Source organism: Haliotis rubra, unplaced genomic scaffold (genome assembly GCF_003918875.1).
Source record: "Haliotis rubra isolate DU_JTF1 unplaced genomic scaffold, ASM391887v1 Scf131, whole genome shotgun sequence".
Taxonomy (NCBI): Eukaryota; Metazoa; Mollusca; class Gastropoda; order Lepetellida; family Haliotidae; genus Haliotis; species Haliotis rubra.
Genome location: NW_025765237.1, coordinates 362,560 through 389,658, shown reverse-complemented (window position 1 = coordinate 389,658; position 27,099 = coordinate 362,560). Strand labels below are relative to the sequence as shown.

General features: G+C 39.9%; 2 protein-coding genes and 2 long non-coding RNA genes across 6 annotated transcripts; 3 read left to right on the top strand and 1 right to left on the bottom strand.

The window, feature by feature from the left end:
* The first annotated feature begins 1,406 nt into the window (after positions 1-1,406).
* LOC124267401 lies at positions 1,407-9,584 on the top strand. 2 transcript variants are annotated; one of them, XR_006896021.1, is made up of 2 exons: positions 1,407-1,541; positions 5,578-9,584. It is a non-coding gene; the product is annotated as an uncharacterized LOC124267401 (long non-coding RNA). The 2 variants fall into 2 exon arrangements; XR_006896022.1 differs by having other exon boundaries at positions 1,407-1,825.
* Positions 9,585-11,590: 2,006 nt separating this feature from the next.
* Positions 11,591-13,088, top strand: LOC124267398. The gene is made up of 3 exons (XR_006896020.1): positions 11,591-11,676; positions 12,107-12,258; positions 12,958-13,088. It is a non-coding gene; the product is annotated as an uncharacterized LOC124267398 (long non-coding RNA).
* An 866-nt stretch (positions 13,089-13,954) lies between these two features.
* On the top strand, positions 13,955-15,461 carry LOC124267397. Its single transcript, XM_046702307.1, has 3 exons — positions 13,955-14,063; positions 14,622-14,784; positions 15,029-15,461. The coding sequence occupies exons 1-3, from the start codon at positions 13,956-13,958 to the stop codon at positions 15,124-15,126; spliced, it is 369 nt and encodes a 122-aa protein (XP_046558263.1). The 5' UTR covers position 13,955; the 3' UTR covers positions 15,127-15,461.
* Positions 15,462-18,395: 2,934 nt separating this feature from the next.
* Positions 18,396-26,827, bottom strand: LOC124267396 (cilia- and flagella-associated protein 77-like). Of its 2 annotated transcripts, XM_046702305.1 has the most exons (7): positions 26,601-26,827; positions 25,275-25,371; positions 24,673-24,910; positions 22,859-22,961; positions 22,308-22,337; positions 20,239-20,346; positions 18,396-19,793 (listed from the first exon to the last, which is right to left on the bottom strand). In XM_046702305.1, exons 1-7 carry the CDS (start codon positions 26,694-26,696, stop codon positions 19,665-19,667), a joined length of 801 nt encoding a protein of 266 aa, XP_046558261.1. In that variant the 5' UTR covers positions 26,697-26,827; the 3' UTR covers positions 18,396-19,664. The 2 variants fall into 2 exon arrangements, with proteins under 2 accessions (XP_046558261.1, XP_046558262.1); XM_046702306.1 differs by lacking the exon at positions 22,308-22,337 and having other exon boundaries at positions 26,601-26,826.
* Positions 26,828-27,099: the final 272 nt, after the last annotated feature.

Here is a 27,099-nt window from a genome sequence, read left to right as displayed (position 1 = left end):
ACACTGATGATGACCATGTTGTCTGTCCCCGACACTGATGACGGCCATGTTAATATTTCCCCGACACTGATGACGGCCATGTTGTCTGTCCCTGACAGATGATGACCATGTTGTCTGTCCCTGACACTGATGACGGGCATGTTGTCTGTCCCCGACACTGATGACGGCCATGTTAGTATTTCCCCGACACTGATGATGACCATGTTGTCTGTCCCTGACACTGATGATGAGCATGTTGTCTGTCCCTGACACTGATGATGACCATGTTGTCTGTCTGACATCCCGACACTGATGACGGCCATGTTAGTATTTCCCCGACACTGATGATGACCATGTTGTCTGTCCCCGACACTGATGATGAGCATGTTGTCTGTCCCTGACACTGATGATGAGCATGTTGTCTGTCCCTGACACTGATGATGAGCATGTTGTCTGTCCCTGACACTGATGATGACCATGTTGTCTGTCCCTGACACTGATGATGACCATGTTGTCTGTCCCTGACACTGATGACGGCCATATTAGTATTTCCCCAACACTGATGACGACCATGTTGTCTCTCCCGAAACTGATGACGACCATGTTAGTATTTCCCCGACACTGATCACGACCATGTTAGTATCTCCCTGACACTGATGATGGCCATGTCGTCTGTCCCCGACATTGATGACAACCATGTTGTCTGTCCCCGACACTAATGATGCCCATGTTGTCTGTCCCCGACACTGATGACGGCCATGTTGTCTCTCCCCAACACTGATGACGGCCATGTTGTTCGTCCCGACACTGATGATGGCCACGTTGTCTATCCCTGACACTGATGATGACCATGTTGTCTGTCCCCGACACTGATGACGTCCATGTTGTCTGTCCCCGACACTGATGACGGCTATGTTGTCTGTCCCCAGAGTGTGGAGTACAGCACCCTGAAGGAGCTTGGGCATGTCGGCAGAGAACCTCCGCATTTGCCTGGAGCAGGAGCAGAGACTGGTGTCCGCGTTCTGGGTCTCGCAGCTGCCACCCATCAACGAGCTAGGTGAATTCTTCGACCCAAAGATGGCCTCTGAGGTGAGATACAGCATCAGCAGTGTACTTGAAGTATGTATCCTTCCTGTTCCACCTCAAATATGGGTAGTACCGACATGATCAATTTCACTAGCAAGTATTTAGGTATAGCCCTTGACTACAAGGTCATCTGGTGATCTGTGTGCATCTCATAATGTATGAACAGAAGATTCCATATAACAGGAGCTATGAACCAGAGTCTAAGGGTGATGGAGCAGCCTATTGGTTCAGTGCTCAGCTTATCCAAGTCATGGCTCTTCTTTGATTAGTGACGCTAGTTTTGTGAACCCCACTTTAATCTTACATTGCATGTTTCACTGGATACTTTCTCCCCTAGAACGAGGACCTGAAGCGTAACCTGGTCCACCTGCGCTCCAAGTACGACCTTCTGAAACATCAGGTCCGCGAGGCTGACCACAGACTCCAGGCCACCAACAAGCAGAGGGAGAACGTAGAACAAGTGCTGTACAAACAATGTGAGTAGATAGGATAAACGTAGAACAAGTGCTGTATAAAAATGTGAGTAGATAGGGAGAACAGAACAAGTGCTGTACAAACAATGTGAGTAGATACAGGCAGAGAGAATGTAGAACAAGTGCTGTATAAATAATGTGAGTAGATAGGCAGAGGGAGAAGTAGAACAAGTGCTGTATAGACAATGTGGGTAGACAGGCAGAGGGAGAATGTAGAACAAGTGCTGTATAGACAATGTGGGTAGACAGGCAGAGGGAGAACGTAGAACAAGTGCTGTACAAACAATGTGAGTAGACAGGCAGAGGGAGAACGTAGAACAAGTGCTGTATAGACAATGTGGGTAGACAGGCAGAGGAGGAGAACAAGTGCGTATAGACAATGTGGGTAGACACAAGTGAGGTACAAACAATGTGAGTAGACAGGGAGAGGGAGAAAGTAGAACAAGTGCTGTATAGACAATATGGGTAGACAGGCAGAGGGAGAATGTAGAACAAGTGCTATATAAACAATGTGAGTAGACAGACAGAGGGAGAACGTAGAACAAGTGATGTACAAACAATGTGAGTAGATAGAGAGGGAGAGCAGTAGAACAAGTGAGGCGGCAGACTAGAATAGCGAAGTGACGTCAATACGGTGTGACATAATGCAGTAAATGTACTGATAAAGTACTGTTGGCACCTTTGATCTTTTAGCGAAGCATCTAGGAAAGTGTAGTAATGTGTAAATGCATGTGTTTCACAGATCAGTCTGTATGTTACAATTTACATGTAATGATATGACATCACGATATCTGTACAGACCGTCCATCTGACTTGCATGGGTTTATACAAGACTGTCGTGTTGGGAATTGGTTTAAAATCTCACATTTGATGATTGGTTCATTACAATCTATCAATCATCGAAAATATTTAGTTAGCATCATTTGTCAAATTGTCCTGGTTATGTTTGTTAATGCGTAAAAAAAATATAGAAAAAACATGTATTTCTTTCAGGTTTTACTTGCAAATTGCACAAAATGCATTTACAAATTCATTTCCTGGAGTCCTTAAGATAAATTCAAACATGACAAGCCCGTGCTTATGAAAAGTAACAGACAAAACCAACCTTGTGAAAAATATTGTTAATGCAAACAAGTGTTCCAAAATTGTTTGTGTTCGATTATTAGAAAATATGATCGATTGCTTGGTCATTTAGTCATTGCGACCAATCTTCGATTATTTCAATTAATTGGACCACCACTACAAGACTGCATGCAACAGGTAGTGTAGTAATGTGTACATGCATGTGTTCCACAGATCAGTCCCTTCTGGACAAACACCGGTGGGTGGAGGACCTCTAGGTGCAAACCTTGTCTGTGTCCTGTGTCTGTCAGTCTGTCAGGTTGTCCATCAGTCTGTCTTGTGTGTTGTGTATTCATTTATCCTACCTGACACATCAGAGCTGCTGTCACATGTGAAGTTACCTATAATACCTCAATAAACTATCTCAATTAGGAACCGTTCATAATATTTATTTATTTATTATATTTTATTATTTTTCATTATTTTTAATTATTTTTCATAATTTTTTTTTTTATTTTTTTTTATTTATTTATTTATTTATTTTTTTTTTGTGGGGGGGTTTTTTGGGGTGTTGGTTGGTTGGTTGTGACTATGATTGGGGGTGTTTACCCATTTTGGTTTGGTGGTCACCCATTTATTTGTACACACACATACTAGGGTGGTCAGCAATTTTGTACATAATTATATTTTAAAATTATGCTTAGAAATTATGGGAAGGGGTGGGGTGTCATTGATTTTGTTCATGACATGCAGAAGTCACTTATTTTGTACATAAATTTTAGGTGGGTGTCAATCACATTGTACATGCTTCTCCATAACAATCCACACACACACACAAACACACCAGCCATAAATTATGAACGGTCCCTTATAACTAGACTGTTAATGGTCAGTGTACATTATAGACGCCATCTGAAACTTTGCTCTGTATACTCCAATGTACGTCATGTCCATTCTGTGATGAGAAACACCTAGAATCCGCTTTAGCTTCGTTCCATCACGATCTCCATCTCTTCCATCTGTAACCTAACACATGGGTGTCTGACCCATGACAGTAACTTAAAAAGGAAGCTGTTAGCAGCATGTAATGGAGCTGACTGAAGCAGTGAGTGGGTCCAGGGTATGTGTCACAGTAGAATGGAGGTGTGATATATTGGAGTTACATGCAGATTGCTCACAGCCCACGTGACAGTAGTTGTGTGTGATGTACTCTGTGTTGTGAGAAGCTGGGAGACAGGTACAGGCAACATAAACTCTTGCAGCTGTGTGTCTGTGTGTTTACAGTTTCTAGATGTGTTTTATATCATATTCCTCTCCTCTGTGGTATATATTCAGAGATTTTGGTGCCCTTCTCTTACAGGTTGCTGATATCAATAAATGTGTGATAATCTTCTCCAGTGTTTTGGTGGCAGAGCTTCTACAGTACTAACCATTTTCATTCTGTTTTTTGTCCTATGATCTGCTTATAAGTTTCTTATTCAAATTGTAGGTCGTTGTAAAAAATTTTATGTTATGTGTCTTGATCACCAATGAGTGTGTAGGTCACACTGCAGGGTAATAATGTCTGTGGGAATCACTGAGCCCACATGTACAGATGTGCTTGAACCGTGCTATTGATTCATGTCAAAGAAGTATAGACCAGGTTGAAACAAGGACACAGCACATGTTTGAAAGGTAATCGGAAAAAAGCATCAGGAAAAAAAGAATCGGACAAAAAGAATCAAGTTTTGCTAGGAATAAAGGAAACAGGAAAAAAAGAATCAGTTGACAGCAGTTAAGACTTCCACCAGACCTTGTTCTTTCTTGTACAGTTTCTGGTGTACGTGTACCCATTCCAGCAAAGCTTCTTGCCTCCCTTGTTGCTCTCTATCACCTTTTTTTCCTACAATCGTTTAAAAAGGTAATACAGATGTCAAGGAAGCATTGAGCACTGGCTTGTTTCCCCCACTAGAACCAGGCTGTTTCTGCGTATTTGGTTGTATATCGCGATAGTGTTAGTAGTATGCATAGATGGCTCAGTGTATATAATTGGGAGGAACTATAGATGTTATTGTCTTTTCATCCAGCTCAGAATACTGTTTCATTTGGGGGTTACTGTTTGAGATTTCAATCAATGTTTACAGCAAGATTGTCAGGGTTTGTGCATATAGCAGAAACCCTGACAATCTTGCTGTAAACACCTCCACCATCTATATCAGGCTTGTATGTAGTGTAATGCTTAAGGTATGCAGCTATTGTCAGGCAGGAATATTTTTATGCCCCACCATATATGGCTGGGGTCCGTACGTAAAAAACAGGGACTGTACTCTATCCACTTCTCCACAAAAAATGCTCTGTGGAATTCAATGAACTTATACATGGGCTTTCTTGGGACTCTAATGGTGTGCAACTCATTTTGATTTTGTATTTTATATTTTTTTGTATGTTTAGAGACATGTGAACTTATAAAATTTGTTGAATTTCTCTCTGATGATAGTGAAATAGGGGATTAAGTCTATCCACTTCTCCACAAAAACTGCACAACAGAATTGATTAAGCTTATACGTGTGTTTCATTGGGACTCGAAAGGTGTGCATCTCATAGTTGCATAGATGTTTATTGAACTTGTTCGTGAATTTTGTTCAATTATTGATCTTTATATGATAATAGGTTGTGTTATCTAACCCCTCAACACATTGTAAGTAAGTTCATTGTGACATACATTTACAAATAAGTATTTACATTGGACACTTGGGATATATTTATGTTATAATCAACCATGATATTTATTTTGTAGAAATTAATCACCAGAGCACACTCAGTGTAGGGAACTCTTCCTACAGCAGCGGGGGCATCCGTGTCACTGGACACAATTTTTTCTTGTTGGAGATTTCTTTCATAATAGCTGATATCTTCAGACTCTCTGCTGGTAGTAGAGATTCATGCTGTAATGTTTCCATTGTTTGATGTTGATGACATTCTCCTTGTTGTATTGCAGTGTCCCATACGTACAAGGTGCTGCACAAAGCAGGTTCCAACATGGAGAAGTCGGCAAGAGAGTCCGGTTTCAAGATACCCACCACTAAAAGATGATGCCAGTCCTGGAACCTGTGTACTCGACCCCAACCCGCTAGGTCATCACACAAACCTCACACCCATAATGGCGTCATTTAAACACAGACCCACAATGACGTCATTCAAATCTGACAAACACCCAACTCAAGATGATGTCAGCCTGGGGATGTGTGTCTTCATGATATATAGTTCATCACAAGCATTACTGGACTTGTTTCCATCATATTAAAACCTGGCAACCAGGGAGCTGATCACATGACCCAATCAACAATGGCTGCTGTATATACAAGGAACAAGTCTGCTGAAGATTTGTCATTCATCTGTTGAGTTGGAGCATCTGGTTGATGTGTCAGCTTCTTGGATTCTCATAGTTAGTTTCCAGCATTATCTGTGGATAGTTTCCACTACAGATTATACAAAGGTCATCCATCACAAAATCTTCCATTAATTGGTATATGTGAGCATATCAAGTTCATGTTTGCATTTCATGTTGATGATTAATTTGAAACATCTGTCATGTTGAAATATTGATATGAAATGAACCTCTCATTAGGTGCAGAGTTTGTTGAGCAACTGCATTTTTATTGATTTAATTGAGACCGTGTCGTTGATGTCCGTGATGGTGTGACTGTTGTAGAGGTCAAACTCGTGTTGTTGACAGGGTGTTCCTGTGTTGGCAGAGTGAGCAGATGTCATCTGTTGTAAATATTGCTGACACTGTAAGGAGCTGTTGCTCAAGTTGTTATTATCAAGGGACCAAAAAGCAAATGTGAATTAATTTTGATTTTGTCTTTCCAGTCGTTTCAAAACCTCAGTGTTTTTTAACTCTTCTTCATCGTAACCATTTTGACAGCATTTTAATACATTGTTCCCAACACATTTTTAAATCTCACTTATCGTAAACTGATGCTTCAGCCTGTTTTATGTCATCTTGGTCGTGTGTACTGGGGGTGTCTTCGGGGACCGAGATACTGTGAAACACTAAGACCACTATTCCCAGGGTTGTTATAATGCTCCAGTCTGTTACTACGTACAGTGGGGCATAGTGTTACAAATAGTGGGGAATAGTGTTACAGATAGTTGGGAATAGTGTTACAGATAGTGGGAAATAGTGTTACTGTCATCAACAAGATGTTATGGAGCATCGATCTTCACCCAGCCAACTAACACACTAACAATGGATGCAGTGTTTTCCTCATTTCGCTTTCGTACAACGGATGATAACAGTTTTCTGGCAGTACAAAATTGTTTCTTTCAGTGTAGTTTTTGTAGAAATTATCAATTCATTCCTAAAGGCAGTCAGATATTTTAAGGGTTACGCTTCACAAGAGCTGTCAAACACATATTGAACATATATTTAATGAGCTTCAAGTCTACTTGACCATGTATTGTTCATATGTGGAGTTATCTCCCCTGTATAGACCGAGGAACTACTTGCCATCGTGTTAATGAATGATCAGGGGCTATGGGTGTATTTAGTTCAGAGGAATCTTGGTCTTCCCAACAATTTCCGCTAGCTTTTTGATACAGTCATCCCTGATATATGTATTATGGAGTGTGCCTGAAATACGTGCCAGGTGGAGAAGTGGAAAGATATAGCATCCCACACATATTAGTGTGATCAGAGACCACAAACAGACATGTTATGGTGCTGTGTCTTCAACTGTATACAACAGGTAACATAAATGCTAAATGTTGATAGTACAGACCTCCCACACTTAAACTATAAAGCTGAATCACTTCTTCCACTGTTCGTCTTCCAGCAGAAAGTATTACAGTATACACTCAAGACAACGCTAGAACCTGCCATATTTTTATAGGATTTATTGTATTTGAGGTCATTTTGCCGCAAGCTACTGAATATTAACTGCTGAAGAATGTATGTGATAGATCTGTTTCTATGGAAACAGTGGCTTGGTATAGAGATGGTTCTTTACAATAACTACCGCTATTGCTGGTTCTGGGAAAGCAGTTGCATGGTGTGAGTAGATAGATGTGTTTATTATCATATCATCATCATCATCATCATCATCCAAGCCTCATAATGTGTCATGCTTCCTGTTTTAGCAATGAGTCCATGAGCATGTATTTTGTTCATCATTTTCTGTTGTATGTACATGGTCGTGGATAAGGCTGTAGGGATACACGACTGTTGTATGTACATGGTCGTGGATAAGGCTGTAGGGATGCACGACTGTTGTATGTACATGGTCGTGGATAAGGCTGTAGGGATACGACTGTTGTATGTACATGGTCGTGGATAAGGCTGTAGGGATACACGACTGTTGTATGTACATGGTCGTGGATAAGGCTGTAGGGATGCACGACTGTTGTATGTACATGGTCGTGGATAAGGCTGTAGGGATGCACGACTGTTGTATGTACATGGTCGTGGATAAGGCTGTAGGGATACATGACTGTTGTATGTACATGGTCGTGGATAAGGCTGTAGGGATACACGACACATAAGTCTCAACACTTGCTTCATTAATTATTCCATGGAGTGAGTGACGGTCTACACAGGTTAAGCCACTCTGGTTGTTTTCATTGCTATTAGTGGCGGCCTAAGAGACAGCTGGCAGTTCCAGCAATTACTGATTGCTCGAATAATTGACCGCGCAATGTAGTCTAAACTGTCAATTCCGCGAAATTTGCACCAAGCGAAAAAGTATGTTTACAGTATTCAGTCAGTTCAAATCATTTGACCTAACAGTGGTTGAGAAGATAATATCTTACATTACATTTTTGTGACATGTTATATCTCTATTGTATTTATTGGTAATGTCTGTGTCCCAATACGACCTGATACAATCAAATACACCATACTCTCATCATGGCACAGTGTATCACAATGTACTGCATCATCACAACCTCACAGACTCGGATCTTCACAGCAGGATGTATGGACCTGTGTTTATGTTATTGTACATACCTTAGTTGAACCTGCGGACGCTGTGATAGCCAACGTGTAGCAGAACTCTGGAGATACCACATGATAGGCACCTGTAGCAGCTCCTGGCAACTGTGGGGGGCATCTCAAATATAGGGGTACACAATGTATTTTAATATATTGCAATATACTTAATGAGAGAAAAATTAAAATATTTGTCTTGACCTTTGAGATGGCCCAGAGGTGTTACTGATGCAATATGGAGGAGTTGAGTATGAATAGTATATAAGTACATGGTTTTGTTATGTAATATGTATTTATGAAGATATGCCATAATCCTAGTTGCTATAATCACAGAGTGTATTTTCATAACATAAGTTATTTCCTGGTGTAGTTAGTTTACATGTAAGGGATACTGCAGACCACCACATATTTAACTGATTGACACATATTAACTGGTCCAGGTTGAATATTTGGGATGACATGTCTGAGGATGTTTACAACAAATAGTTCTTCCTAAATCTATTCTATTAACTTAGTGGGTCATGTGCCTGTGAAATACATTCATCTGTTGCACATCATCTCAAGGCAAGGGAGATAACTGAGTGTAAACGTCCAGTCTCCACTCAACCAGTATAGTCAGTTAACTCCCTTGCCTTTCTCACATACTCTTCTAAATGACTTCTTGAGATATCATATGAAATCTGTTGTAAGAAAAACATTAACCCACTCTGTTGCTAAATACCTATTGTATAGTGTTGTTCTGTCAGGCAGAATCTCAGTGATGGTGTCTCAAATATCACCTGTCTTCTACATATGTACATACAATGTTCCACAACATGCTACACTGATCTGTCTCTGTGCAGCTGTAGGCTGTTTATTCTTCTGTCATCCCTGGTTACCGTATCTAGGGTGAGAATGTTGTGTTTGGTTCTGAGCGCCAGGCTGCTGGAGATGAGGGAAATGATTGGATGATGTGTTTCTTTCTGTCTCTCCTGTAAATTGTTCATGACCACCACAATAAAATGCTATTGATCAGATCTGAATGTATGTCTTTCTTTTCAACCAGCTTCAGGGTTAGTGGAGTGGTTTTATGCCATTTTTAGCAATATCACCGTGGGGACACCAGAAATGGACTAGTCTCAGAATATAAGTAGAAATTGCACTGAAGTTCATATAGTGGCAGACACAGGGGCGTGTCACGCGTTTAGAAACAGCGTAAGAAAGACAAATAGGTATATAGACCCTACCCTAGTATTATATAAAAGGATCCTTTTATATAATACTTGGGTAGGGTCTATATACCTATATGTCTTTCTAACGCTGTTTCTAAGCGTGACACGCCCCTGTGGGCAGACAGACATGCAGGACTTCTATATGGATGATCTATATGGCACTCAACTCTGACTGTTCTTAGGGGCCGTTCATAATTCATGGCTAGGGGGGTGTAATGATGACTTTTATGGAGAAGCATGTACAATGTGAATGACCCCCCGTAAAATGTATGTACAAGGTAAGTGACACCACCCTGCATGTCATGTACCAAGTCAATGACCCTCTCCCCTTTACAAAGTTTTCAAAGCATAATTCCCCCTTTCCATATTGCTTTTAAAGCATACGTGTACAAAATTGATGACACACCCACCCACCCCCCACCTCCGGAACAAAATGGGCAGCCTGGTTCCCTGGGTCTGTTGCGCCTGCGCTAACGCTCCGACTCAGTAGCAAAATGGGTGACCCGCCTTGAAATCATCACAAACCCCCCACCCGCCATAAATTATGAACGGTCCCTTAAAGGGGCAAAATGTCACATTTTCATAGGCGGATCCAGAGTGTTTATTTCTTTGTTTAACGCCGCACTCAGCAATAGTCCACATATATGGCGGCGGTCGAAGCCGACTAAAACCACTCGGACCCACAGCTTTTGTCTTCTGCAGGTCCTTATGGGCAACAGCTTTTTCATCCCCAATAACTTAGAGTATTATTTTTCAGACAATATTCAGTAATTTCTAGTTTTTATCTCGATCAGCAGCTGTTGCTTAGTTGTCACATATTTCTTTTGCTGGGAATTACTTATGTTGTAGCTAAAATATAGGGCCTTCACATTTCTGATCACGACCCACAACTTTTAATGGCACTGGGTCCTTAGGGCCGACCCACAGCATTTCAGGGTTAAGGGCAAACACTGCAACTGAAACAAAATCAACTGAAACAAAACATTATGGTACAAGTCAAAATATGGATTGCATCGGACATCGATTTTCCCAATGGCGCGCAAAATATATAATCAACGTTTCCAAACACCAATATTGTCTTAAGAAGAAAGGTACAACGTTAGGCCTTCAATGACTTTAGCAACCGGGTACCCATTTTCTGATGGGTAAAAGCGTCTAGCCTAATGAGAGTCGTATCATATGACTTCGTTTGCAGGAACTAGAAACTCTCAGGAGTCAAGCTGAAGTGGAGCGACGTTCTTAACTTCAAAGATGTCAAATGTAGACAGTACACAGGGGTTAATGAATGCCAATAGTCGAATGATGCCTTTTGAACTGTCCGCGGAAGGAATACTCCAAAGTTGTCAAAAGTAGACAGCTTGAGGTTAATGAATGTTGCATGAAGAGAAAATAGACTATATTGGAAGTTGAAGTCACCAACACCTCGAGGTCAAAGAAAATTCCATTTCTGGCTCTGAAAGAATATCACTGTGAGACGGAAACATCCGATATCCTAGATAGCGTTCCGGAAATGTTGTTTTGTTTATGTTGTATTTGCGTGAACTGGTGTGGTCCTAGACTATATGCTTTGGAAACATTTTTTTAAACATTTGGTTGTAACGTTTTGAAAAGTGTTTGCAAAATATTTAGCAATTTTGTTTTACGTGATTTTGTGTACTTCCAGAATGGTATGAGCAATATTCTCTCTCAATATTTGGTTTTAATGTTTTAAAATGGTTTTCAGTGGAAAGTGTTCCATGCTTCTGGAAACATTATATTATCGTGAATTTATACGGTTTCGGAAACGTTATGACAGAGGGTTGTCGGGTGGCGGGAGGGATGATCATGAAAGACATGACAGCGAAAGAGAAGAAGTGCTCGCAAAAATAACTTCGGAGGCGTCGTCGTTTTAAACTTTGTACTACTGACACTGTTCTACGTGTATTTTCACCAGTTTTGTGTAAAATGAGAGGGCGGTGGGGTAGCCTAGTGGTTGGTCGCTCCTCACGCAATTTGTTTTCAGATTCGATTTGCGCCCATCTACCATTTCTGGTGTCCCCACCGTGATATTAATGAATATTGCTAAAACAACGTAAAACCATCTCAGTCAATCAGAGTGTAAAATGACAGTGGGATGGTATGGTCCATGATTTTCAGGGCATTTTCAATATAGGCTATATAACGCAACGTAATCATATTTGAAAATGCCCTGAATAACATACCCTGTGAATATTTCACACACTGATTCTCAAATTCTGTCTTGATCAAACCCGTCATGATATTGCTGGTATATTGCTAAAAGCGGCGTGAAACCAAACTCACTCCCTCACTCACTCATTATATTGCAGCGTACTGGACAGTGAACACTATACAAACACCGTTATCCTAACCAACATCAACAGATACATGACAAGTAACAAGCACTCTGATTCGCTGAGCCATTTTAAGCGACCAATCAGATTCATTCAATCCACAGACTCGTCGCCGACAACACGTGCAGGTAAACGTTGCAGACCCTCACTGTCGAGGGTTTAACGGGGTTTTATGTATGGCATGAGTTGTAATCATGTTTACCAACAGCCACACACGTATATGTAAACTACAGTCTAGATGTTACTGAAAATCGTCCATGTTGTGGTTATAATACACTGACCTATATGTGTAGGTTGTAGCGCCCGATAATGGGTGACATATACATCGTGATATGACCTAGATAAGTAGGTGAGTGTGGTGGAAACACAGGTGACAGTCACTTCATAGTGTGTTGCTGACCTTGTCACACAAAATCAATTCACCCAGGTAGATAACCCCAAATAATCGGAAAAGGTCTCAGGTTTGTTTTATGTTTTTTTCAATAACGATTCTTTATAACATAGGCGGATCCAGAAATTTTCAAAGGAGGGGGTTCGAACCCCTTGAACCCCACCTTGGCTCCGCCATTGCAAAACATTAACTTCAATGTGGTCTTTAGTCATTTTCCGGGGGAGGGGTAGAATTTCTCCTCCTCTCCCACCCCCCCTCTCAAATCTCTGGATCCGCCACTGCTATAAGCAATTGGATACTGTGGATTAACATGTCGGCTATGAGATTTAAAAAAACCCAACAAGTTATTATTGTTTGCATGGTTGGTTCAATTCTAATGAGTTTATTACCTGACATAAAGGGGACCAACTGATAAGAACACTTTTTTCTGTTGAAGTCAGCAGTTTCAATATGAGTGACCCCGAGATCAAGCAGCTGACTGACCAGTTAAGTCTTATCCAGCATCCCGAGGGGGGAGCGTTCCGGGAGATGTGGAGAGGGGAAAGAATGGTCAATTTCACAGAGAAGACAGCGTAAGTTCATTGAAGTTATAGATTATATTAAAGTATAGATGGAGATAGTTGTCAGCACTGGCGGATCCAGGGTGGGGGTTCAGGGGGTTCGACACCACCACCACCACACATATTGGATAAATTGTGGGTAGAGATAGTTGTCAGGAGGAGTATTTTGTGTAAATTGTGGATGGAGATAGTTGTCAGGAAGCAGTATATTGTGTAAATTGTGGGTGGAGATAGTTGTCAGGAAGCATCATATTGTGTAAATTGTGGGTGGAGATAGTTGTCAGGAAGCAGCATATTGTAATAGAATATTGTGTAAATTGTGGGTGGAGATAGTTGTCAGGAAGCAGTATATTATGTAAATTGTGGGTGGAGATAGTTGTCAGGAAGCAGCATATTGTGTAAATTGTGGGTGGAGATAGTTGTCAGGAAGCAGTATATTGTGTATATTGTGGGTGGAGATAGTTGTCAGGAAGCAGTATATTGTGTAAATTGTGGGTGGAGATAGTTGTCAGGAAGCAGCATATTGTGTAAATTGTGGGTGGAGATAGTTGTCAGGAAGCAGTATATTGTGTAAATGGAGATAGTTGGGCATATTGTGTAAATTGTGGGTGGATAGTTGTCAGGAAGCAGTATATTTGTGTGGGTGGAGATAGTTGTCAGGAAGCAGCATAATTGTGGGTGGAGATATTGTCAGGAAGCAGTATATTGTGTAAATTGTGGGTGGAGAAGAGTCAGGAAGCAGCAATTGTAGAATTGTGGGTGGAATAGTTGTCAGGAAGAAGTGCAGTCATTGTGATGGTTGTCAGTTATTGTGTAAATTAATTGTGGGTGTAGCATTTGGTGCAGTACAAATGGTATCATCTGCAGTCATGACATGCTCGGCACCAGCATCTACTACATGCTGAAAGCCCCTAACATCGTCTCCTGGCACCAGGCGCTGTCGGACGAGTTCTTCTACTGGCATGCAGGGGGCACAGCCAAGGTGAGCTGCTGTGCTCACTCACATCGTTTACAGAAGTTTAGGAAAGTTAAATAAATTAGAAAGATTTCTTTTTAAATGGAACCGTCGCTTTGTGTAGAAAGTGTCAGGGTATACTTATATATAAATTCATTGAATTAGTGTTAATGATAAAATATGTATTTTCCAATTTACGTATATGACATGCCAGAATGTGAAATATTGTTTCAGTGAATCTGTACATTAAGTGTTTGAAATTTGTTAAAGCAGCATCCAGCTGTCTGCATGCAATCCAGTTGCTATTTTTAATAATTCTAAGCATATTTTGATATTATAAATTGAGCGTTAAAGCCTCTGCTTCTATATTGGTATGGTTATCCAGAGACCATATACCGGTATATGGTCTCTAGGTTATCAAACCTGCACATGTTTAGATCATGTTGAAATGAAGAGGGACATTTTTAATGGATTGCCGGGACAGAGAATATCAGCCTCTGAGCAAGTCCTTATGAAGCCCAGTATTTTCAGGTGTCAGCGTTGAGCTGACACCCTGCTGACACCCTGCTGACATGTTTGTTGAAGGTGCACTTCCTGGACAACAATGGCAAGCACAGTAATGTGCTTCTTGGCGATGCACTGAAGAACCCACAGTGTGCTTACCAGGTGCTTGTTCCCCATGAGACGTGGTATGCCTGTGAGCTGGTGGACCGAGAGTATGTCTTGTACAGTGCTGCTGTCATACCAGGTATGTCGTATCTCTGCTGGCCCTAGATAATGTCTTCTACAAGCTAGATAATCTCTCTCTCTCTCTCTCTCTCTCTCTCTCTCTCTCTCTCTCTCTCTCTCTCTCTCTCTCTCTCTCTCTCTCTCTCTCTCTCTCTCTCTCTCTCTCTCTCTCTCTCTCTCTCTCTCTCTCTCTCTCTATATATATATATATATATATACACAGTTTGCTTCTACATATCCGGCCATTGTTCCATTATCTTCAGGTTTCGAGTTCAAGGACTGGATCGAAGGGAAAAGGTCAGATATGATTAAACAGTTTCCACAACATGAAGACTTGATCACCCGTCTCACTAAATCCTGATTCAGCTGTTTCCGCAGTGTGAAGACTTGGTCGCCCAACTCACTAGCTAATTAACACTAACTTGATAGCTAGTTAGTACTAACAGCCGATTAAGAGATGACCAGACTATTGAACAACTAGGTTCAGTACACACTGCCGAAAGGCCTGTATTGTGTATGCTATGTATGTGTTCACTTCAGAACAATATGTGATTTTGAATATGATACATGTAACAGGACTTTTTATTAGGTCATATATTTTAGAATATATATGTATATGTGTGTCCTTATACTGTCATGTTTTATACTATAATATACATAAACTATTTTCAGAATAAACTATTACAGTTAATGTTATAGTTCATATCTGGGTGATATTAAATAATGACCTGATCATGTGTCATGTAAAGTGTTGGTTATTGAGATTATCAAGCTGCTTGTACCAGCCCCAACTAATGCTGGTTTTCAGTGCTGGGATACTGTGCAATAGTTAAACATGACCCGACTCTGACACTGGTTATCTTGGGGTAGCCTAATGGTTAAAGCGTCCGCTCGTCACGTTAAAGACCCGGGTTTGATTCCCTACATGGGCACGTTAAAGACCCGGTTGCTGGTATATTGCTAACATGGGCACAATGTGAACCCATTCACTCACTGGTTATCTCCCTTATGTCAAGCACCACACAAGGTAACAACAAATACCATCTTCTAACATCTTTCTGCTTGCCGGCCAGAGCTGAATACATCTCCAGCAACATGTACATTAGGACAGCTACATGGGGATTAGATGTCCACAATGACTTGTATATGTGGCAAGGAATCACTGTTGGCTGTTGCCAGCTAACCTGATCCATTGCTATAATGTTTTTGTGAAATGAGGCCAAAGCTGATAGTTTTGTCATAATATCGAAGATGATTAGATCGGTGCTCATGGTAACAACCACTAAATATTGACTAGCCAAGGATGCAACTTTTCTATTTATGTGACAAAGGCCTTGTTGAATTTTTGGCTTTTGTCAAGGGTACGTGATATTACTATTCAGGTAAGAATACGTTTCAGAATACCATGCTTAATGACTTCATCATATGTCTCAGAATACCTTGCTTAATCACTTCATCATATGTCTCAGTATACCATGCTTAATGACCTCATCATATGTCTCAGAATACCATGCTTAATCACTTCATCACATGTCTTAGAATACCATGCTTAATCACTTCATCACATGTCTTAGAATACCTTGCTTAATCACTTCATCATATGTCTCAGAATACCATGCTTAATCACTTCATCACATGTCTCAGAATACCATACTTAATCACTTCATCATATGTCTTAGAATACTGCTTAATCACTTCATCACATGTCTTAGAATACCATGCTTAATCACTTCATCATATGTCTCAGAATACCATGCTTAATCACTTCATCACATGTCTTAGAATACCATGCTTAATCACTTCATCACATGTCTTAGAATACCATGCTTAATCACTTCATCACATGTCACCATGCTTATCCTTGTAATCACTTCATCATATGTCTCAGAATACCATGTAATCACTTCATCACATGTCTTGAATACCAAATCACTTCATCATATGTCTCAGAATACCATGCTTAATCACTTCATCTGGACCAGTATATCATGCACATGAGCTTTATATCAGCATTGCATTAAGTTTTGAACCCATACTTCAATCATCCTGGGCTGTTCAATTATTGTGCATAATTCTGCCATGACAAAGTTTATCGATAGTAAAAAACAGGCACGCATACGAACGCACGCACACACACACACCTTGAAAATTCCTGGATCCGCCCATGATGCACCAGTATATCATGCACTAGTATATCAGCATTAATTGTGAAAAACATCTGTATGACATTTTGGTCACAAATTATCAGTGTTCTAAAATCTGAACTAATCTGACACCTTTTATAGTGTGTTGTATCCACTCGGGTTCTAAACTACAAATCATGAAACACAATGCATGTACAGTACAACCAGAAATTATTGAGAATTTAAGATTGTATTCTTTATTTATTTTTTCACTCATTACTCACGTATTAAATGTGAATATTAGCAGAACATAATTCAAAGACAGGTGAACAGTTAGTATTTTGTCAAGTCACCATGGGAAGCAATGCAGGCTTCAATGCGGTGGGGCATACATACTACTGATCAAAGAAGTTAGAAAGTCGTGGTCCATGCTGTCCCAATATCGGACCACCTCTTCTTTCATTTCAGCAATATTTGTCAGATTTTTCTTATTGACACTTTCCTTCATAAGTCCCCAAACATTTTCTATTTGGATTTAGGTAGGGCTATAGCTTTGCCAATTCTAATAATGTCATATTTTGGGTCCGAAACCAGGCATGTGAATGCTTTGAGCGATGTTTTGAACGATGTTTTGGAAAATCGTTGTCCATGCATGAGCAGATGGAAGTAAATGTCCCTCGAGAATATAAGTGTTTACGCTTACTGTTCCTATTCCCTTCAAGTACACAGATATGCCCCTAACCCACCCCAAACATTAAATTTTGGACTGTACTTTGGGTGCTGATACAAAGGTTTTCAGTTTGTTTGGTCCAGAATTTTTGTGTATTAGGAAACAGCCACACAGAACTTTCATCTGAGAAAATCACATTGTCCCAGTTAAAATTTCTATGCTGTAAGCACCAGTTCAACCTTTCGCTCCTTTTGTTCAGGTTTCATGATCGGTGATGGAATTCCTCAAACTTTTCTGCCAACCCATTGCATGCAGCTCAGTTCTAATTGTCTCCTTACAGACAGCCACAGTTCCTCTATCAATCATATTCAGCCTTAAGTTTTCTTAACTCCTTCGTTTGTTTTAGAAACAAGAATACCAAGCAGCCTCCTGTCACCGACAGTCAATTTTCTGGGCCTACCTGCGCCTCCCCTGGTGCTCAATGCCATATCCATTTGCAATATTTTTCAAAACACGATAAACAGTGGACAAAGGGATGCCTGTTCTACTTGAAATCATTTTAGCTGATCTGTTGTCCTTGTTATAATACTCTAAAATCATCTTCCTCTTCTCTAAATCATCCATACTGAGGATCACGGAAAATGTCGTCTGCTAGCAAGTAAACAAAGGGGGATAACTCTTCACAAACTAATGAAAAAAGGATTAACAGAGTTGTCTCTCTTGAATGAAACCAAGCACTTGATAGCTGGTCAAGGTTGTTTATACTAGAAATCCAATTAAACATATTCCTAAAATTCTCAATAATTTCTGGTCATACTATATAAAACCAACAAGGGATGAAGATGAAATATATACAGATTTATTCATAAACAGCTCTAGATTCACTACAACAAATATTCTCTGTACATCTGTAAAGCAGCCTTATGTATATAACCACGGCAGTCACAACTACCTGGAATACAACTAACAAGTATATCAAAACCAGTAAATGAGACAGTGTTCACCTGTGCCCAATCACAGTAAAACAGCTTTAAAAAAGTCAATATTTTAGTGCCGGGAACATGCCTGTCTGGACAAAAGACTGATGTAAAATAAAGTATTTCTAAAAATATCACAGTTCACGATAACACTACCTCAGAGGATGCCCGACAGTTTTGCAGATACTGGGGAAAGGTTCACTTGTTGTATTTGTATGGAAATGAGAGAATGATCACAATGGTTACATTAGGTATGGTGGAACATATCATACAGATACACCCAGCTTAATTTATATTCCTAAAGAGTGTTTCCCCTATACAAGTGTATAAACAGGATGGCTATTGTTCACGACTAGCGTTGTCCGCGACACTGCAGACTTGAGGCCATGTGAGACAGATAAAGTTTACCCGCTGCTGACAGAGTGGTGTATGAATGAACGTACAGATGAAGGTATGTACAGATGACGGCCACACAATCGGCCTGGAAATGTGTCTGTGTCTGAAAATATTCTACCAAAAATACTGTAGATGCAAATATCAAATACCTGATGATGACCACCTAGACAAGGAATCCTTGGTAGACACAAACATGTTCTTCATGAAACTCTAACAATGCCTCAATATCTTTGTGTAACTCTAACAATGTCTCATTGAAACTGTATTGTAGTGTAAAGTGTAACAGCGTCTTTTTGTGAAAGTGCAAGATTAACATTCAAACCTGTCAGAGGTTATACATTTCCAAACTGTTTATCTGTTAGAAAACCTACCCCTGACATAAAATATAACAGTTGCAGACATGTTGAATCGAAAACGAAACATCAACATGTCCTTGTATCACCATGAAAACAGATGAAGATACCGTAAAATACCACTGAGTTAAACCACACTTATATACCTGGAAATGTTATACAACTTCTTATAAAATCCTTCATGTACTGACATACAAGCAATGCTTAAGTGTGAAAGCACAGACACATCTTGAAACACATAATGAAAATAAATAGTACACAGAACTCAACAAACAATCCCATGGACATGTAATATCTGGCGCCACAAAGAATACTGATGGGCAAATATGAAACATCACAGGTAACTGACTCGGTCCATGCTATCACAAAATATAGACGTTTTAGGACTTGGCGGTTTCGTATACACCATGTCCCAGGTTTCCCTCCCTGGAAATTCCATCATGTTCGAAGTGAGTGAACGCTTCCCCTCGGTCACGTGCAGAGCGGAATGTCTGGAGATGGGGACGAGCCTGGAACACAGAACATCAAGTCTGGCTACACACATTGATCCTGAGGGGAGGTCCATCCCATCACACATTTTATGAGCACACAAAGCAGTCACTGTATAAAAATGCAGGGGACTGAATACTCGACGCATGTCAAACCAGTGACCTAGTTTTGCCTAACAAATGGTACGTGCAGTTTCATACTTTAAATACATTTGCCATTGTATTCCTACAACCTGTATCCACACCTTATAGGGTGCTGTATGCTAGACGGGTATTATATTGTAGAATGGGGCTTGTATGGGGTGCTGTGGTGGGTTGTTGTCCGAGAGGGGACACAAACGTCAGTATCGGAGTCTTGGTGTCAGGGAAGGGGGGCAGTGTACTTCTCCATATTGACACTGGAGCATATTCTTACAGCTAACAATATTCTTCAATATAATGTAAAGCCCATGATATGTGTTCTTACATTCCTGGTGAACCTGGGCATCTGCCAGAGTGGGGCTGGGTCCACGGGGTTCTGGTACGTCTTCAGGAGGGAGGCTCTGGTGCTGTATACTGCTCTGGAGTGTTGTTTCTACAGACAGAACAGTTTAGGGAATTAGTATAACATTATCATAACCATTGCATGATACTTTCAAAACCTGAATAATTAGCTTTCATCATAAACCACAAACTAAACTCATTGTATGATTCATGGAAGCGACAACAAAATTACATGTTACCTTACTTTAGAACATTAGATTCTTACTGTTTGATAAGCTGCCAGATATTTTCCACACTGAGAAATCAATCGTACTATGTCTTAGGTAACTTGCTTATGTCTGTAAGTGTCAGTGAGTTGCTGTTTAATGACCCAACATTTATCCTAATGCACTGAGTGAAGAGGCCTAACTTGATTCATTTAATCATCTGCTAGCTGTCCAAGTGTCTACATAAAAGTGTATGATATTGACAGCTTTTCGAAGCCTCGCTTAGAGCTAAGATAGTCGTAACTTACGACTATCTTAGCCCTATGAGAGCTTCGAAAATCTACCGGTAGGCCCAGAATGCTTGTTACAAACTGGCAGACACTTGCTGACCAACCACTTGCTGTGTATTTGGTCAAAATGTGTACAATGAACTACATAAATGAACAGTTATAAATAAAATTAGAGGTCACTTTGAGTTATACCCATATTTTACTGTATTACTGGATCTATATGAATGACTGTCCTTATACAGTGTCCATAATTTACTGTTAAAGTAGGGACACAATTCAAGTGAGTCAACACGACCTCATTAAGGATGGTGCACCATCGACAGAGAAACAACAAGTAACTGCACACACTCACTTCCTTTAACAATCTCGTCGTCTCTAACAAATCTAACATTGTTATAACTGAGGATTACAGGTATAAGCTGTGACGAGTTAACATGTTAGTCTCGTCGTCTCTAACAAATCTAACATTGTTATAACTGAGGATTACAGGTATAAGCTATGACAAGTTAACATGTTAGTCTAAACTAATATAAGTATCATGAATGTTTTCATTTTTAGTGTAACTATGGTTATGAATTAGGAAAAATATGGTTCAGCAGGTTTTGACAGAAAAAACAAGCACTATGAAGCAGAATGTGATGCCTAAAACTATCTGAAATAGTAATATAAAACAATGATGACAAGTCGGACATCTCACATCTGACTAACATATTCATGCAAATGTCAGTTTCATGTACTAAGTATCATTTTATTCTTTCAATGGAATTTGTTAAGTCAAAGCAAATAAGACCTAAAACAACCTGTTGTTATGGCTGCTACACAAATAATTCAGCTGATAAGCCCATCATCAGTATATTTCTGAGAGTTATATAAGGGAGTTATGGTGCCATGGGAATAATATCCAAAAGTTTGCTTCTTATGATTTCTACAGACATTTGTCTTTTGATCACAAAGACAATGAAACCCTGGATGCAATCTGGGAAAGTTATGGCCAAAGATAATGACCCATCTGAAAATCAGATCTATGTGAGACAAGAGTCCTCCTTACAGAGAAAGACATTTGTCTGCGAGAGTTACCAATATCTAGGAAGGGTTGAGTGAGGAAGGGGATAACATGATTGTGACAAGGAAGGGAGACAACTCAAGTGCACAATAATTCATTTTCAAAAGTAAGATGTATCTGGCTACTCTGCAAAGAAGTATTTCTAGTTTGTCTGGGCAGTCCTACAGAGTGGCCACAGTTGTGTTTCGTAGTGACCAAAGGAAGCTTTATACCACTATACACAATTGTCTACAGTGAGGGACTACTGACTAGAATGCTACATTATTTAAAGCAGGCTGTAACCATACTCAGGCTGATGGTACAATTGTTAACTTTGCAACAAAGTGTGTTTCGAAATATGTATATTTGATAAGCACTGAAGCATAACTGATAGCAGACTGTAAGGTATTTTATATGATCTAACTATGACATGTGCAGAGAGAGAACCATGTACAGCTAAAACATGTACTACTCTGGCCTGAGGGATGTAAGCTATAGATTTAAGAAAACTTACACGTAAAGGTGGGGCAGTGTGGCTTCTCCTCTGATAAAACCAATGGTTTATTGTTGATGTGGAAATACTGATAATATGTCAGAATGACAGTGCTCTTGACAAGTGTAAACAATGTTTTAAACAATTGCATCAAATAAAAGATTTAAGCTTATTTATTTCAGCAATAGCATATTCACTGTCCTACAAGATACACATACACATAGGATCTCCCAACACCTGGCCGGCAATAGGGGCTGTAGTGTATTTATTGTCCCACGGGTGAACACACACATGCATAAGATTCTTTGTGGTGCTAGGGTTCCACGTTGCAATATGGAGATGTAGCATATCCCACAGATCAAGACGCATACACATAGGACCTATGTCACACCAGGTCGACAATAAGAGAAATACAGGGCTATTGTGTGTTCACTGTCCTACAGGTCAAGACACACACACACAGAGGACCTCAACAAATACACCAAGCCACAGGACCTGTATTGTATTCAATGTCCCTACAGATCAAGACACACACACAGGATCTCCCCCACAGCAGGTCACTTGTAGCTCACCTTAGTGTCCTCCTGCTTCTTGGCTAGCTCCTGCTGTCGGCGCTGTTGCTGCCACCGATCCTGGTACTTGTGCTCTAACAGGTCGAAGATAGGTGTTGATGGTCTGAAGGGGATAAAATGGGGTAGCGAGTTCAATTTAAGGATGTATTAAGTATATAGTTCACATGACAATAAGACACACATCAGTCAGGACAGAAAGTGAGTGAGTATGGATTTTCGTCGCTTATATCAATATTCCAGCAATATCACGCCAGAGGACACCAGAAATGGGCTCCACACATTGTACCCATGTGGGGAATCGAACCCGGGTCTTCTGCATGACGAGCAAAGGCTTTAACTACTAGGCTTCCCCACTGTACCATATTATTAGGAAGAGAGAAAGAGGCTAGATTAACTACATTGAGATCAGAATTCAGTTATACCAGCTTAGTACTGGAGTAAACAATGCCTTGTAGATAAAATAGTACTAGAAGCTGTACTTAACTGAGAAAGTGTAATCCCAAATAAAACATATGTTAATACTGGAGGGCAGTGTTTAGCAGTGTTCAACCTCTCGGGTTCCTGGAATAGTTATATAGGTTTGATCCTCCAGTGTATAGGAACCACTAAGTTTTCAACATTCCAGTTAAGATCATGATAAGGACTTCTTTGTTTTCATGCATAACACTGGACACTGCACAAGTATGGGTATGGTTCCATTAGTTTTATTTGAACCCACAAACATAAGATCCTGGGCCCCTATTCTCGAAAATATCCCAGCTAAGACAGATCCTAAGTAGTTAAGACAGAAGTTGGGACATCCTACCGTTAGGATAAGACCCATTCTCGAAACGATCCTATCCCTGTCCTAACTTGAGCTACCGATCCCAGCTAGGATAGCGAGCTCTTCAGTAGGTGAGATAGAAAAACCCTCATTAAGTTGGGTATTCCCCTAAATATTACCCATGATTCATTTAATAAAAAACACATAATATGAGCAAATTCAGCATTTGATGGACTTAGTAGATCTAGAAGAAATTATTCGATATTTTCATCACATTATATAGTAGTTTTGAAGTCTTTGAAAATTCATTTTTTGACAAGGCGATAACATTTGTTACTTCAGAGTTTGAAAGTCTGACAAAAAAACAATAAGGATATTAAAGATATGTGCAAAAATATGTTCATTATATTTGTTTTTTTATGAAAATCATCATTTGAACTCTCATTATGCATCATCTCACAAACTGAAAAAATCACCTAGGAAATAAACAGGAGTTACTTCCCCTATCAAGTTGGCCTTGACATTGACATTTCATGGCAATGTGACTGAAAAGAGCAATGTCGTGATTAAAAAGGCCGAGAATAGGTAAGAATTGAACAAATCTCTTTTGTAGATCTAAAGAATATGTGCATCGCAACAAGCGTGTCTATTCATTACTGATAAATTGACAATATAAACTCAAAAAACTCTTCGAATCACATCAAAACTGTGTGCTGTTGAAAATTCATATGTAATTTAGGCGAGTTATTTTGTTTGACAACGTCAAAATTGGTGAACAAACAAGAACCACACTATGTTGACTTCCATTAAGATAGACTTAGGACAAGTTAGAACCTATCCTAGTATTTGTCATAAGTTAGGATATCCTAGCGCTAGGATACTTTTCGAGAATAAGGTAAGACACCTATCCTTGACCTTAGGATCAAAGTTAGGATATCCTTGGGCTAGGATCCTTTCAAGAATAGGGGCCCTGGCATGACTAAGAGAGACAACTCTGTTGAGATGGCACCTTGTTACAGAAACCCTCTGGATGTCATTAAACCCCATCTACCTTGTAGAGATGCCGAACACCATGGTTGGGGGAATTCGCCGGACTCGTGTCCTCTTTTTCTCCTCTCCTGATGCACGCCTTCTCACATCATGAGTAGCACGGAACTCGTAGTGCTCCGGTGCTGTGACTAGCCCTGCCTGTACTGCAGCTCGGTTCAAGGACATGAAGTCTCTCTCTGCCTTCTTCTCCTGGTGGTGGAAGGGCAAGGATGAGGTGGTGCCGCTCCATCCACGCAGAGCTGTTGCCATAGAAACAGGTCATGCTACATTTTAGAATGTCAAGAAACATAGTCACTTCATTACCTGTAAGGGCAGAAATCAAGTGAAGATATCCACTACCTGCACACAAAAAGCAAACAAGCATATCTTCATAATTATCAAACTTGATTTCATATTTATTTGTTATTTTCTGCTCCTTACATTTAGGATTCTTAACCTGAAAACAGTTCTTTGGGAGATAGATTAGGAGGAGGAGGCCCCATCATTTGTTCAACACTGCAGAAATTCTTGCATGAGTTATTTGTCCAGAAATTCTTGCATGAGTTATTTGTCCTTATACTAGAAGAAAGGGACATATAAGATCCCTGAATCCCTGTGTCTCACCATCGCCAGCACTGTTGTCACGTTTTTCATTAGGCCTGCCAAAGGTGAAACCATCAGCAGAGAGGTAGCCACGCCTCTTGGGTCTGCCGAGCTGATCCTGGGAAGAAAACATAAATCATTAGCTTAAAAAAATATATTAAAAATTGGTTGTTCAGAGTATTTCTTTAAAACAAACTCCTACAATTCATGTGATGTATTGTCAGACTGGAAAAATTTGTTCATAATCTCTACATTAGTAATGAATACAATCAATTATATAGCCCAAACCAAAAATCACAGATTACAGAATTCATTCAATAGGAGCATGACATGTTTCTAAAATTTGGAAGCATTTCTTTTGAATAATATCATACACACACAAGAATATCAAATGAGCATAGAGAACATCGGTCCTTCAAGAGTTTTTGTGTCCATATATACATCTTGACTATACATGGGCTGGTCCAAAGACAGACACTAGTAAAATTCTGTTGATTCAAGCATTCTCTGTAACATCAGGTCATTTGATATCACCCAAAAATCTACTGAACACAAAGCCACCTGCAAACTTTGGTTACTAATCATATATATACATGTATACAAATAAGACATACACACTCCCCATCCTCAGTTACCTATTATTAATTATAATGAACAAAAATATTATAGTTATAGTATAATGAGTCATTCTTATTAGATCCATGATAACACACTTGACCCTGTGAGTTTTAGAACCTGTTTACCACAATATAGCATGAAAAGAAATTAGGTATATACCAAGAAAAACGTATCTAACCAAAGAAATACATGTTTTCAAGCGCCAAGACTAGCTGTCTGTAGACTAGTCCAGCATATAACTAGACGACTTTGCACTATACCAAGTTGTGCTTGGCTGGAATACGAGTTTATTCATATGAACAGTGAACTATCTGTAGACTTGTGTTTAGGACCAGTACCCTGGACCCTTTAATAAAAATAAGATGCTTTACACATTCACTATGATGGTTTTTCTGTGGATGATATGCGAATAAACTTTGTTTTGGAAGTTAATTACTGACTTCGACATTTAATCTATGAGTTCTTTAGACAGCCGTAGAACTATAACCTTGTCAAACGGGACTTTGGAGCAATTCCCAAGAATTTTAATGCCTTGGGGCTATAAGTTATAACCGTTAGGTGAACAGCACAGTTTATTTTCGCAACATCATGGGAGGCAGGTTTGTGTATCCTTTCCCAAAACGTGTTACAATGGATTCATTATTCCGATACATTCAACATAAATAGCAAGATCGATTAGCGAATCAACAAGCCAAACATGGCACTGTGTGGTTGCTACGTAAAACTTACCCTCAGCAGAAGCTCGTTATTTAGCATGGTATCTCGCTGACAGCCCAGGTCACCTGTCGCCGTGTAGGTGAAGGGGGTTTCGAAGGACGCTGCCATAGTTCTGAGAATGAAAGGCGACTATGTGAAATGCGGGTATCCTCCTGAATGTCGCCGAGATGGCCGTATCTGCGATAAACCTACTTGTGTGTAAATAATGGCGTCCGTAACTATGGTTGCAACCTCTGACCCATAACAACATTCACCTAGCGGAGCAATATATTCAAGGGGCGCAACCCCGTCGTTGCAGCCCATAAACAGCCGTGGATAGCAATTTCAAAATCGTCACATAAACTTTACAAACGTATGTAAAACATTAACCACTCCAAATGTCAGATATCTGTTGTTCTGTTAAATACTTTCTACTTGATATAGTCAACCACCAGTGTGAATTTCGATTGTTGTATTTGTTTCTGTTGTCGTTTTATGACGAGATAATTCCGTACCTTAAAGGGAATAGCTG

Excerpts from the sequence above, each read along its gene's own strand:
- LOC124267397 (XM_046702307.1), top strand. The coding sequence starts at position 13,956 with ATGCTCGGCACCAGCATCTACTACATGCTGAAAGCCCCTAACATCGTC. Across the intron at positions 14,064-14,621 it reads ATGCAGGGGGCACAGCCAAG|GTGCACTTCCTGGACAACAA; the intron begins GTGAGCTGCTGT and ends TGTTTGTTGAAG. Across the intron at positions 14,785-15,028 it reads CAGTGCTGCTGTCATACCAG|GTTTCGAGTTCAAGGACTGG; the intron begins GTATGTCGTATC and ends CATTATCTTCAG.
- LOC124267396 (XM_046702305.1), bottom strand. The coding sequence starts at position 26,696 with ATGGCAGCGTCCTTCGAAACCCCCTTCACCTACACGGCGACAGGTGAC. Across the intron at positions 25,372-26,600 it reads ATAACGAGCTTCTGCTGAGG|GATCAGCTCGGCAGACCCAA; the intron begins GTAAGTTTTACG and ends TTTTCTTCCCAG. Across the intron at positions 20,347-22,307 it reads ACACTGCCCCACCTTTACGT|AAACAACACTCCAGAGCAGT; the intron begins GTAAGTTTTCTT and ends TTCTGTCTGTAG.